This window comes from Oncorhynchus mykiss, chromosome 3 (genome assembly GCF_057628025.1).
Source record: "Oncorhynchus mykiss isolate SJ-2025 chromosome 3, ASM5762802v1, whole genome shotgun sequence".
NCBI lineage: Eukaryota > Metazoa > Chordata > Actinopteri > Salmoniformes > Salmonidae > Oncorhynchus > Oncorhynchus mykiss.
Genome location: NC_143024.1, coordinates 34,161,404 through 34,176,175, shown reverse-complemented (window position 1 = coordinate 34,176,175; position 14,772 = coordinate 34,161,404). Strand labels below are relative to the sequence as shown.

At 46.4% G+C, this 14,772-nt stretch overlaps 1 protein-coding gene across 4 annotated transcripts in view; it reads left to right on the top strand.

Annotated features, from left to right (window-relative positions):
* Positions 1-14,772, top strand: part of bbs9 (Bardet-Biedl syndrome 9) — a 198,066-nt gene that overhangs the window by 16,533 nt on the left and 166,761 nt on the right. For 3 of the 4 annotated variants that reach the window (XR_016494444.1, XM_036972411.2, XM_090229006.1), the window contains exons 6-9: positions 6,086-6,260; positions 8,562-8,646; positions 8,720-8,903; positions 11,904-12,033. Coding sequence is in view for 3 of the 4 variants with exons in the window: in XM_036972411.2 (XP_036828306.2) it covers positions 6,086-6,260; positions 8,562-8,646; positions 8,720-8,903; positions 11,904-12,033 (574 nt within the window). In the remaining variant the exon portion in view is untranslated. Of the gene's footprint in view, positions 1-6,085; positions 6,261-8,561; positions 8,647-8,719; positions 8,904-9,602; positions 9,655-11,903; positions 12,034-14,772 lie in introns of those variants that run through there. The other variant, XM_090229005.1, reaches the window with a different exon arrangement.

Genomic DNA, 14,772 nt, shown 5'->3' with positions numbered 1-14,772 from the left:
CGTGCTCGGTCCTCTTTTTCCTGTAGTCCACAATCATCTCCTTTGTCTTGATCACGTTGATAGAGAGGTTGTTGTCTTGGCATCACACAGCCAGGTCTCTGATCTCCTCCCTATAGGCTGTCTTGCCGTTTTTGGTGATCGGGCCTTCCACTGTTGTCATCGGCAAACTTTATGATGGTGTTGAGGTCGTGCTTGGCCGCGCAGTCATGAGTGAACAGGGAGTACAGAAGGGGACTGAGCACGCACCCCTGAGGGGCCCCTGTGTTGAGGATCAGCGTGGCGGATGTGTTGTTACCTACACTTACCACCTGTGGCCAGCCCGTCAGGAAGTGCAACTGAATCCTGGAGAGGGAGGTGTTTAGTCCCAAGGTCCTTAGCTTAGTGATGAGCTTTGAGGGCACTATAGTGTTGAATGCTGAGCTGTTGTCAATGAATAGCACTCTCACGTACAGTTGAAGTCGGAAGGTTACAAACACTTAGGTTGGAGTCCTTAAAACTCGTTTTTCAACCACTCCACAAGTTTCTTGTTAACAAACTATAGTTTTGGAAGTCGGTTAGGACATCTACTTTGTGCATGACACAAGTTATTTTTCCAACAATCGTTTACAGACAGATTATTTCACTTATAATTCACTGTATCACAGTTCCAGTGGGTCAGAAGTTTACATACACTAAGTTGATTGTGCCTTTAAACAGCATGGAAAATTCCAGAAAATGATGTCATTGCTTTAGAAGATTCTGATAGGCTAATTGACATAATTTGAGTCAATTGGAGGTGGATGTATTTCAAGGCCTACCTTCAAACTCATTGCCTCTTTGCTTGACATCATGGGAAAATCAAAAGTAATCAGCCAAGACTTCAGAAAATAAATTGTAGACCTCCACAAGTCTGGTTCATCCTTGGGAGCAATTTCCAAACGCCTGAAGGTACCACATTCATCTGTACAAACAATAGTACGCAAGTGTAAACACATGAGACCACACAGCCGTCATACCGCTCAGGAAGTAGACGCGTTCTCCTAGAGATGAACGTACTTTGGTGTGAAAAGTGCAAATCAATCCCAGAAAAACAGCAAAGGACCTTGTGAAGATGCTGGAGGAAACAGGTACAAACAGGTACTATATCCACAGTAAAACGAGTCCTATATTCTCTCCTGAAAGGCCGCTCAGCAAAGAAGAAGCCACGGCTTCAAAACCGACATAAAAAAGCCAGCCTACGGTGTGCAACTGCACATGGGGATAAAGATCGTACTTTTTGGAGGTCTGATGAAACAAAAATAGAACTGTTTGACCATAATGGCCATCATTATGTTTGGAGGAAAAAGGGGGAGGCTTGCAAGCCGAAGAACACCATCCCAACCTTGAAGCACGAGGGTGGCAGCATCATGTTGTGGGGGTGCTTTGCTGCAGGAGGGGCTGGTGCACTTCACTTCATATAGATGGCATCATGAGGAAGGAACATTATGTGGATATATTGAAGCAACATCTCAAGACATCAGTCAGGAAGTTAAAGCTTGGCCGCAAATTGGTCTTCCAAATGGACAATGACACCAAGCATACTTCCAAAGATATGGCTTAAGGACAACAAAGTCAAGGTATTAGAGTGGCCATCACAAAGCCCTGACCTCAATCCCATAGAAAATCTGTGGGCAGAACTGAAAAGCATGTTCGAGCAAGGAGGCCTACAAACTGACTCGGTTACACCAGCTCTGTCAGGAGGAATGTGCCAGAATTCACCCAACTTATTGTGGGAAGCTTGTGGAAGGCTACCTGAAACGTTTGACCCAAGTTAAACAATTTAAAGGCAATGCTCCCAAATACTAATTGAGTATATGTAAACTTCTGACCCACTGGAATGTGATCTGGAATAAAATCTGAAATAAATAATTCTCTCTACTATTATTCTGACATTTCTCATTCTCAAAATAAAAGTGGTGATCCTAACTGACCCAAGACAGGGACTTTTTACTTGGATTAAATGTAAGGAATTGTGAAAAACTGAGTTTAAATGTATTTGGTTAAGGTGTATGTAAACTTCCAACTTCAACTGTAGGTGTTCCTTTTGTCCAGGTAGGAAAGGGCAGTTTGGAGTGCAGTAGAGTTTGCATCATCTGTGGATCTGTTGGTGCGATATGCAAATTGGAGAGGGTCTAGGGTTTCTGGGATAATAGTGTTGATGTGAGCCATGACAATCCTTTCAAAGCATTTCATGGCTACAGACATGAGTGCTAAGGGTCAGTAGTCATTTAGGCAGGTTACCTTCGTGTTCTTGGGTACAGGGACTATGGTGGTCTGCTTAAAACATGACGGTATTACAGACTCAGACAGGGAGTGGTTGAAAATGTCAGTGAAGACACTTGCCAGTTGGTCAGTGCATGCTCGGAGTACCCCGTCCTGGTAATCCGTCTGGCCCAGCGGCCTTGTGAATGTTGACATGTTTAAAGGTCTTACTCACATCGGCTACGGAGAGCGTGATCACAGTCGTCCGGAACAGCTGATGCTCTCATGCATGCTTCAGTGTTACTTGCCTCGACGCGAGCATATAAGTTATTTAGCTCATTTGGTAGGCTCGTGTCACTGGGCAGCTCTCAGCTGTGCTTACCCTTTGTAGTCTGTAATAGTTTGCAAGCCCTACCACATCTGACGAGCGTCAGAGCCGGTATAGTACGATTCGATCTTAGTCCTGTATTGATGCTTTGCCTGTTTGATGGTTCGTTGGAGGGCATAGAGGGATTTCTTATAAGCATCGGGTTAGAGTTGCGCTCATTGAAAGCGGCAGCTCTACCCTTTAGCTCAGTGTGAATGTTGCCTGTAATCCATGGCTTCTGGTTGGGGTATGCGCATACGGTCACTGTTGGGACGACGTCTTCAATGCACTTATTGATAAAGCCGGTGACTGATGTGGTGTACTTCTCAATGCCATCGGAAGAATCACAGAATATATTCCAGTCTGCTAGCAAAACAGTCCTGTAATTTAGCATCTACTTCATCTGACCACTTTTTTTTTTTATAGACCAAGTCACTGGTGCTTCCTGCTTTCATTTTTGCTTGTAAGCAGGAATCGGGAGGATAGAATTATGGTCAGATTTTCCAAATGGAGGGCGAGGGAGAGCTTTGTATGCATCTCTGTGTGTGGTGTAAAGGTTGTCTAGATTTTTCTTTCACCTCTGGTTGCACGTTTAACATGCTGATAGAAATTAGGTAAAACTGTTTTAAGTTTCCCTGCATTAAAGTCCCCAGGCACTAAGAGCGCCGCCTCTGGATGAGCATTTTCCTGTTTGCTTATGGTGGAATACAGCTCAGTGAGTGCAGTTTTAGTGCCAGCCTCAGTCTGTGGTGGTATGCAGACCACTACAAAAAATACAGATGGTCTACAGCTTATCATGAGATATTCTACCTCAGGCGAGCAAAACCCTGAGACTTCCTTAGGTGTCGTGCACCAGCTGTTGTTTACATGTTCTGTCTTGCCGATAGTGTATAACCCGCCATCTGTATGTTTTTAATGTCGTCGTTCAGCCACAACTCTGAAACATAAGATATTACAGTTTTTCATGTCCTGTTTTTCATGTCTCGTAGGATATACGTGCTTTCAGTTCGTCCCATTTATTTTCCAGTGATTGAACGATAGCTAACGTTAGGGAGCAGAACGGAAGGCATGGGCAGATTAGCCACTCTTCGCCTGATCCTCATAAGGCATCCTGATCTCTTTCCACGAAACCTACGTTCCCTTTTCCAGCGAATCACAGGGATCTGGGCCTGGTCGGGTGTCCGTAGTATTTTCCTCACTTCCTAATCATTGAAGATGAACTCTTTGTCCAATTTGAGGTGTGTAATCCCAGTTCTGATGTCCAGAAGCTCTTTTCGGTTATAAGAGACGGTAGCAGCAACATTATGTACAAAACAAGTCTCGAACAACGCAAAAAAAATGAACAAAATGGCATGGTTGGTTAAGAGCCGTTAAGTCCGCAGCCCTACCCTCCAGCGCCATCTTTTTTTCTCTCTATCCCTCCTCCCTTTCCATTTCTCTCCTTCTCTTTCTTACTCTCTCTCTCTTTCTCACACTCACTCTTAGAATAGTTGTGTCCCTCTCCTGTCAGTGTAGAGAGAGAGTGGATTACAATGATGTTCCTATAAATAAGAGGACAAGAGGATCCTGCTCCAGGGTTACACTACCACACACCACCACCAGGGAGCAGCACAGCCTGTGGAATCAGCTCCTACACACCACCATACACACTTGTCATCTGAGTATATTCATATGAAATGAGTGTGTGTAGGAGCTTGCTCTAAATGTGAGCACCCAATAGTTCCTGACCATGACTGTAGGTGCTGTAAAAGCAGTGTACTAATACAGCCCTAATGGCTGGGCTGGGTTTGGGTCAGAATCGGACCACACACTCACACACACAAACAGCGTAGGCCATTCTAAGCAGCACCTGGCCCACACTCCAGCCCAATTCCACCCAGAACCCAGGCCCAAAGACACTGCACTGCTCTGCTCTGTCCTGCCAGTCACTGTGCTTTGTCCTTGGGCTCAACCTGTGTAACAGCATCTTCTATTAATGCTATTAGTAGGGCTGGTTTCCTCTGTATGTTTCTGGTTAGAAGTACTGGACCAATATTTTATAGCTCTAGAAGAGCGGTTTTTGATATCTTTAGTATGGGCGTAGACCCACACACAGCGTGAGAAGACACACACCATACCTGCACGTGTGCCTACACTAACACACACAGGGCGGTGTAATTGTGTGAGTGGCCTTGTCCTTCAGTGTTTTACTGACCTCCCACCCTGAGCCCAGTTCACCAAAGGGGATGACCAGAATAGCTGGTGAAGCACACACCCACACGTGTTTATTATTGTGTATCTTCTCTGTAGGTGGTACTCCCTGACCCCTCGTTGATTTGAGTGTGATCTTTTTTTTTTTAATAGCGCGTAGAGGCCTAATTATAGTTTTCTGCTCTCACAGCCGCTCTCTGTGTGTGTGTGTGTGTGTGTGTGTGTGTACTCAGCCATCTCAGATTTTCTCTGCCATAAAACTCAGTGGACCATTCCAAGCACTCCACACACGCACTCGGAGAACGTAGACCATAAGCTGTGTAAGGCTGCTGTGAACAAGCCTGCTCAGTCCGAGAGGTGTTAATGGACATATCAGATTCAGCAGGAGACAAATGAGCAGAGCAGCTAACCCACCACAACATAGCAGAGCAACTAACCCACCACAACATAGCAGAGCAACTAACCCACCACAACATAGCAGAGCAGCTAACCCACCACAACACAACATAGCAGAGCAGCTAACCCACCACAACACAACATAGCAGAGCAGCTAACCCACTACAACACAGCAGAGCAGCTTACCCACCACTACAACATAGCAGAGCAGCTAACCCACCACTAAAACATAGCAGAGCAGCTAACCCACCACTACAACATAGCAGAGCAACTAACCCACCACTACAACATAGCAGAGCAGCTAACCCACCACAACACAACATAGCAGCTAACCCACCACCACAACATAGCAGAGCAGCTAACCCACCACCACAACAAAGCAGAGCAGCTAACCCACCACCACAACATAGCAGAGCAGCTAACCCACAACCACAACATAGCAGAGCAGCTAACCCACCACCACAACAAAGCAGAGCAGATAACCCACCACCACAACAAAGCAGAGCAGATAACCCACCACCACAACAAAGCAGAGCAGATAACCCACCACCACAACAAAGCAGAGCAGATAACCCACCACCACAACAAAGCAGAGCAGATAACCCACCACCACAACAAAGCAGAGCAGATAACCCACCACCACAACAAAGCAGAGCAGATAACCCACCACCACAACAAAGCAGAGCCGCCCCAACAAGTATGATGCATACATTTTTCCACAGAACGTATACAATTCTGCAAGTAATTTAGTCAGGCAGCATTCAGGTCTGTGTTCTGTCATTGTGTGTACCAGTATGATGATGCCAGTATGATTCCACCAGGTTGTCATTTGTTATTGTCCTAACCCTGTGTTTTAAATTAACGTTTATTCAACGCTCATGTAACATTTAGTCTTTTATTCCCTCCCCTCAGACCACCACTCTATGTGTATCCAGTCCATGGATGGCATGCTGATGTTCTTTGAGCAGGAGAGTTACTCATTTGGCCGTTTCCTCCCTGGCTTCCTCCTGCCTGGTCCTCTGTGTTACTGCTCCCGCACTGACACCTTCCTCACTGTGTCCTCAGCACGACAGGTGGAGAGCTACAGGTACACACTCACACGCTGCAAAACACATGCTGCAAAACACACACATACGCTGCAAAGCACGCACACATGTACACACACACCCTCCTCACAGGTAAGTAAGTAAATGAAAAAGCGAGTGTGAGAGGGATTGAAGAAGTGTACTCGTCGCCTCTGAAGGCCATCTGTCTGCCTGCTACTCTGCGCTAGATCTTTAAATACATCTGTGGTGCAGTAGACGGGAGGCCATTTTCTAGTCCTCCTAACGCCACAAACCACTGCACCATCTTTAAATAATAGGGGAGAGTGTTCTGTGTGTGTGTGTGCCTCCATCTTTGTGTCCGTGTGTGTAAATAGTGTATAGGGGATACTGCAGATGGCAGATTGGGTGTATTGGGCCCTATTGCCACAGCTGAGTCTGGTTATCTCCGGTGCTAAGTTAACATCACATCCTAATGAAATTTCCACTCATTGATCGCCACAGCTCCCCATGTAAGCCCCGTCTTTATTTTCCTCTGCTTTGGCCACTCATCGCCCCTCCACAGTAATCACAGTTACCTTCCTCTACAAACACACACCGGGATTTCCCCTTTTCACGCTCCTGCTACAACCGGATGGAAATTGGGGAAAGGCCGACGTGTGTGTGTGTGTGTGTGTGTGTGTGTGTTTCGGTGTGTGAAACCCGGCCTTCCAGCTGTTTGTTATCCCAGATTTCTCCGATATCAAGAGCTTCCCCAGACGAGATATCCCTGCTGAAACGCTGACCCCCCCTGTTCCCTCCTCCCCCTCCTCCCTCTCTTCAATTCTCAGACTGTATATATGAATTCTAAGAAAAATAATTCTGCCCAGGATGAAGCGCTCTATGTCCCCAGTTAACACTTGGCTGTGTCTATACTTGGTCTCTGTGGCTAGAATCCCACTTTCTGATCAAATCTAGAATCAAAAGTCATAAACTGTAGATACGAAGAGAGCTAAATTTGGTAATGAAAATCCTGCATGTTAGTTAGAAATAGCCTTGCTCTGAGTGTCATGTACTGCATAATATCAGTCAGCTAGGGAACTGTTCCACCTCCTCGGTTTGTTTAGCCAGTAATGTTGATTTTCTTTCCGCTTGAACATTGGTGAATGTGATTTTGTGTTTTTGTATCAGGGAAGTATTGGGGAGATACCCTCTTTCATATAAATGACTTCACACACTCACTCTGTGTCGTCTGAGACACGGAGAGACTCTATCCAACCTGGGGAGGTTGACTGGGTTTGTGTGGGTTGCGCTGGTTAAAGGTGCGCCTCGTGAGGTGTGTGTTCATACACACAACCGTGCATGCATAATATGCACATATTTATACTCATGTAAACACACCCTCACTGCTCCGCTGGTCTGAGCTGTGGAACTCTGAATGTGTGTGTTCACCGTTTACAACCAGTGTTGATGCTGGTGAATCAGTTCTTCAAGGTTTGGACTCGACACACACACACACACACACTCTTTGTGATTCTAAGTGTTAGGTCTCTTTCACGCTAGCTCATTCACCAACAGACCTGACCATAGTACTCTGCCATTAAAAGGCCTTGTTTAGGTTGTGCCAAACTTTCCCATCCATTTAGGATTGAGGCCTTCAGGTTTCTTATAGCTGATCAAAAGTAATTGTATGAATGCAAATCGAAGTGCACTTATTCGATGTGCATTTGTCAGGCGTGTACTCTATTGTTACCCCTCTGCATCCTGTAATGGCAGAATATAGTCCTGTTTCCTCTTCCTCCACCTTTCCATTGGCACTGCTTGCTGTTGTCTTTGGGCATGTTCATCCCTCCATTCTTTTCTGAGAGAGAGAGAAAGAGACTTTCTCCCTGACAGAGCAAATTGTCTCCTGTCGTTTCCAGCTTCATAAACATCAGGGCTTAGCAGGTTCTGATTCCCCTTCACATAATTATCTGATTCTTAGCAGCTTTTCCTTCTCCGTCCCGAGGGGCCAGGTGACTGAGCGTGTGTGTGTCTGAAATGTCTGTAGCTACTATAGCCAGTTCCAGCTTTTTACTGGAAATCAGATTGTATTAATGCCATACTGCAAGACTACTGTAGACTGACTCCAGATCAGTGTCATGATTCTGCTATTAATAAGGCCATTGTTTGAGAACGTAAAAGCATGATGCTAGCTAACTAGCGTACCTAAATGTTTTGTGGCATAAAATGTAGTTGTGATAACACCGATGGATATCATTTATTATAACAGTGGGGCTTCTGACAGAGGGTGCAGCTGAAGTGTTTCTGAAGTGTTACCACTGAGCACAGTGTGTGTGTGTCTAAACTGAGTGTTCCTAACCCAGGTATGAGACGCTAGCGGTGGCCACGGATGCAGAGACCAGACAGGATGCTGAGCAGCATGGCAAAACTGCAGGGAAGAGACTGACGGTGAGAGGAGAACTGTGTGTGTGTGTGTGTGTTTGTGTGTGTGTTTAACCCTGTGTGTGTGTTTCCCCCTCAGGCTGACTGGACCCTGGTCCTGGGGGAGCAGGCCTTGGACCTCAGTGTCCCCTCCTTCTCTCCGTCCTCATCCTCCATCTTTGTTTGCGGCGAAAGGAACCTGTACTGCCTCAAAGACAACGGACATATCCGCTTCATGAAGAAACTGGAGTACAACCCCAGCTGCTTCCTCCCCTACTCCTCAGGTAATGGTAGAGCCCTACTGCTTCCTCCCCTACTCCTCGGGTAATGGTACAACCCTAGCTGCTTCCTCCCCTACTCCTCAGGTAATGGTAGAGCCCTACTGCTTCCTCCCCTACTCCTCAGGTAATGGTAGAGCCCTACTGCTTCCTCCCCTACTCCTCGGGTAATGGTACAACCCTAGCTGCTTCCTCAGGTAATGGTAGAGCCCTACTGCTTCCTCCCCTACTCCTCAGGTAATGGTAGAGCCCTACTGCTTCCTCCCTACTACTCAGGTAATGGTAGAGCCCTACTGCTTCCTCCCCTACCCCTCAGGTAATGGTAGAGCCCTACTGCTTCCTCCCCTACTCCTCAGGCAATGGTGCAACCCTAGTGCTTCCTCCCCTACTCCTCAGGTAATGGTAGAGCCCTACTGCTTCCTCCCCTACTCCTCAGGTAATGGTAGAGCCCTACTGCTTCCTCCCCTACTCCTCAGGTAATGGTAGAGCCCTACTGCTTCCTCCCCTACTACTCAGGTAATAGTAGAGCCCTACTGCTTCCTCCCCTACCCCTCAGGTAATGGTAGAGCCCTACTGCTTCCTCCCCTACTCCTCGGGTAATGGTACAACCCTAGCTGCTTCCTCCCCTACTCCTCAGGTAATGGTAGAGCCCTACTGCTTCCTCCCCTACTCCTCAGGTAATGGTAGAGCCCTACTGCTTCCTCCCCTACTACTCAGGTAATGGTAGAGCCCTACTGCTTCCTCCCCTACTCCTCAGGTAATGGTAGAGCCCTACTGCTTCCTCCCCTACCCCTCAGGTAATGGTGCAACCCTAGTGCTTCCTCCCCTACCCCTCAGGTAATCGTAGAGCCCTACTGCTTCCTCCCCTACCCCTCAGGTAATGGTACAACCCTAGCTGCTTCCTCACATACGACTGCTTTCAGCTTGATATCATTAGCTTGTTTACTGCTTGATATCAGACACACTATTTGTAGGACATATTTATTGTAGGACATAGCAGATATCCATCCTCCCATATTATTGATGAATATTATTGCAGATTCTTCTATCCAGTCTTTGTTTTAGGACTGCTATGTAGATACTGGTCGAACACATTTCTGGTGGTAATAAGACCTTCCCCATGCCTGTCCAGTGTGTGTGTGGCAGTAGCAGAATGAGCGTTTGTCCGTGAGCTCAGGTTCATCTGATAGGGAGTCTCTCGGCTCCTGGGTTGGGTTTAATGAGGGACCGGAGTACAGCTCTACACAGTGCATCTGTCTGTCTTGACTGACTCCCAACATACCACTCCAACCAGAGGAAGTAGGAAATGTCACAGAGCGAGGCACGCTCTAATCGGATCCATATTTAGCACATGTAGCACCTCGAACATGCAACACACAGCACCGTCACCTGCATAAGTACACACACACAGCATATTCTGCTGGCGAAATGCCCTGTGGATCAGGGCTTTTTTGAGACTCCTCTTTCAAAATCACTGAGTTCTCTTCTTCTAGCCATGGTAGCCAAAATAATGGTCAACTGGACATTTTGTATGCATGACCCTAAGCACGATGGGAGGTTAATTGCTTAATTAACTCAGGAACCACACCTGTGTGGAAGCACCTGCTTTCAATATTCTTTGTATCCCTCATTTACTCAAGTGTTTCCTTTATTTTGTCATTTACCTGTATATACATGGAGAGAGGGATGGCAAGGGAAGGATAGTGGGAGAGAAAGAAAAGGGTGAGGGAGAGAGAAGGGAGGGAAATAGGTGAGAGAGAGGGATAGAAGAAGAGAAGCAGTGTGGTTGAGAGAAATGTGTTTTCTTTTCAACCAGAGGCACCTGCTATTCCTCATTGAGTTGTTTGACCTGTGAGCACCATTCCCTCTGGTATTCACACACACACAACCTTACATCACACTATTCCCATTCCATTTGCATCGTTCATCTATTAAGGCCAGGATCCCAGGTGACATCGATCACAGTCCTTGATAGTTTTCTCTGGTTGTGTTTTCAGCAGCCACCCGGATAGTATGGCAAATGGCTTCCCGCTATTGGTAATTTGCTGCGGTTTGGTTTTCAATACAGAGAGAGGGAGAGGAACTTTCCGGGCTGCTGACTTTCACATTGTTTTGGCTGGAATTTTAGCGGTTTACCGGCCCGCTCTCAGTATTTCACAGGTTTCCCCCTCTGGCCCTCCAATGCAGCTGCCTTTTTTGGCTTGCGTTCTCCTTTTCTCTCTCGCTCGCTCTCTCGCTCGCTCGCTCTCTCTCTCGCTCTCTCTCGCTCTCTCTTGCTCTCTCGCTCTCTCTCGCTCTCGCTCTCACACACATCCTCTGTTTTTCTCTCAAGGAGTGATAATACAGCCACTTAACCCCAGCATTGATGATAATCACTTATAATTAGTATACACACACACACACACACACCTCAGGGTAAGGTGTGTTCAGGGAAACCATTGCCACATGTCTGTCTGATACACTGCTATTAATACAGTTCCTGGCCACAGTGGCAGAACAGAACGAACCAGGAGGAGCGAAAGAGGAGAAAATAAATGTTGCTCTATGTAGTGGATGGAGGGAGTCCTATATAAACTGTGTCTGTCATTTCGGCCTTGCCCGCCCCTGCCCTCTATCCATCCAAATGAGGTTGGCTAGGCGTGGATTGTGGGTGCATCTCAGATCTCCCATGGTGGCAGTGACGGTAAATGCTTGTGTGTGTGTGTGCGCGCACACGCCCAAACCCAAAGGCGTTTTCACACCCTCACCCCAGCTCTTTTTGCTTTCTGAATTGTTAAATATTCATTGAAGGTTTGTTGTCATTTTATGCACCCCAGCATTGATGATAATCACTTATAATTAGTATACACACTGGCTTCTAGCCTGCTAAAGCAACTCCGAGCAAATCGATATCCCATTGATAACTGATGGATGGACTGAAGGACTGTATTTATAAACCACTTTTCATTAGGTGTCATGCATCTCCTGTGACTGTATCTAACCTCTGACCCCTCCTTCTCTTCCCAGTGTCTGAAGGCACCACCAACACCCTGGTCGGTAACCATAATAACATGCTGCTGGTGTACCAGGATGTAACGTTGAAGTGGGCAGCCCAGCTCTCCTGTTCCCCCGTGGCTGTCAGGCTCGCTAACTTCCCGTGAGTACCCCCACCCCACACTCGTTACCATGGCACCCGCTGCTGCTATGTTTGGTGTGTTTGTGTTGCCATGAATTTGGTGGTTGTGTACTGTAACCAGGATTGGATCATTTCCATTCTGTCAATTTAGGAAATTAAATTCAAAAGCCCACATTAAACAAAAGTTGTAAGTTAGTCGTTTTTTCATTCATGAATTCCCTCTCTTCAATTTACTTATCTGAATTGGACCCCAAAGTTGATGGTAACTTTACGCCGATACACTTAAACACACAGTGTGTGCTCAGATGCCACTGATCTGATAAGGTAACAGATACCCCTGTGGATGGGAGGATGAAAGGAGGAGAGGAGAGTGGGACTCTAAATGGAAAGGGAGGGGTGGAAGCACTAAGATGGAGCTCCATTCCTGTGCTCCATGGTTGAGTGTCCCTGTGTGTTGGCTCCATTCCCCTGCTCCATGGTTGAGTGTCCCTGTGTGTTGGCTCCATTCCTGTGCTCCATGGTTGAGTGTCCCTGTGTGTTGGCTCCATTCCTGTGCTCCATGGTTGAGTGTTCCTGTGTGTTGGCTCCATTCCTGTGCTCCATGGGTGAGTGTCCCTGTGTATCTCAGTAGCTCTGCTCTGTTGGCTCCATTCTAAAGAGCTCTTCTGTCAGCACCAACTAGATGAGCCTCTCTCTGGGTCCTCCCAGAACAAACACATATTTGCATAGCACACACAGTTACACACTCATCCTCCACGCAACCTTACAGAACGCATTCTAGATAGGACATACGTGTAGCTTTCATTCTCTCTCTCTCTCTCTCTCTCTCTGCTGAGCGCTACTCTCTCACCCACAGGCATACTCGCGCACACACACACTCTTTGAAGCCCATATGCCAGGTTTATTATTATTAGTGTGTTATTATTAATGATCACCTGTTGTCATGGTTATCACCATGAGAAATCCACCCAAATCCCTGAGAGGAAATGATTTCACAATGTCTTACAGCTGGTCAATCAAAACAGTTAAGGGAGTGGTGGACTGAAGTACTAAATGGCCATAATCACACCACAATTTACAACAATTATTTACCACACAAACAGTGATGAATAATGATGCCAAGCATCACATCTGGAGGAAACCTGGCACCATCACTACTGTGAAGCATGGTGGTGGCAGTATTATGCTGTGGGGATGTTTTTCAGCGGCAGGGGCTGGGAAACTAGTCAGGATCGAGGGAAAGATGAATGGAGCAAAGTACAGTGAGAGCCTTGATGAAAACGGAGCAGGTTTTCATCAAGGGTCTTGGTTTTCAATCTTGGTTTCATCAAACCAGAGAACCTTGTTTCTCATGGTCTGTGAGTCCTTTAGGTGCCTTTTGGCAAACTCCAATCGGGCTGTCATGTGCCTGTTATTGAGGACTGGCTTCTCTACCATAAAGGCCTAATTGGCGGAGTGCTGCAGAGATGGTTGTTCTTCTGGAAGGTTCTCCCATCTCCACAAAGGAACTCTGGAACTCTGTCAGAGTGACCATCAGGTTCTTGGTCAACTCCCTGACCAAGGCCCTTCTCCCCCGATTGCTCAGTTTGGCTGGGGGGCCAGCTCTAGGAAGAGGTGGTTCCAAACTTCTTGGGGTCCTTCAATGCTGCAGAAATGTTTTGGTACCCTTCCCCAGATCTGTGCCTCAACACAGTCTTATACGGACAATTCCTTTGACAGCATGGCTTGGTTTTTGCTCTGACATGCACTGTCAACTGTGGGACCTTATTTTAAAATGTAACCTTTTATTTAAGGCAGTTAAGAACAAATTCTTATTTACAGTGGTTGAGTGGGGAACAGTGGGTTAACTGCCTTGTCAGCTCGGGCAGGATGACCATGTCAGCTCTGGGAGCTTGGCCCAACGCTCTAACCACTAGGCTACCTGCCACCCCAGGTGTGTGCCTTTCCAAATCATGTCCAATCAATTGAATTTACCACAGGTAAATGACTAATGATGAGTGAGAAAAATCACACATGCTAACCTCCCCTGTTGGTAATGGTGAGAGATTAGCATGTCTTGGGGGTATGATATTTGACTAACTTTTTCACTCATCATTATTCCCGATTCATTCAGGATAATCCTTAATCGTGGTAGCATCCAAATGAATGTAGAACTGTTTAGAAACATATTCTAGTCCTATTTGTACTGAACAAAAACAAACGCAACATGCAGCAATTTAAAATATTTTGAGTTACAGTTCATATGAGGAAATAAGTCAATTGAAATAAATTCATTAGGCCCTAATCTATGGATTTCACACGACTTAGCATACAGATACCTTTTAAAAAATGGGCCTCAGGATCTCGTCAAGGTATTTCTGTGCATTCAAATTGCCATTGATAAAATGTCAAATGTAATTGTGTTTGTTGTCCGTAGCTTATGCCTGTCCACACAATAGCCCCACCACCACCATGGGGCACTCTGTTCACAACATTGACGTCAGCAAACCACTCTCCCACAAAACGCCATACATGTGTTCTGGGGTTGAGGCTGGTAGGACGTACTGCCAAATCTGCCACAAGGCGGCTTATGGTAGATAAATGAACATTCAATCCTCTGGCAAAACCTCTGGTGGACATTACTGCAGTCAGCATGCCAATTGCATGCTCCCTCAACTTGAGACATCTGTGGCTTTGTGTTGTGTGAATAAACTGCACATTTTAGAGTAGCCTTTTATTGTCCCCAGCACAAGGTGCACATGTGTAATGATCATGCTGTTT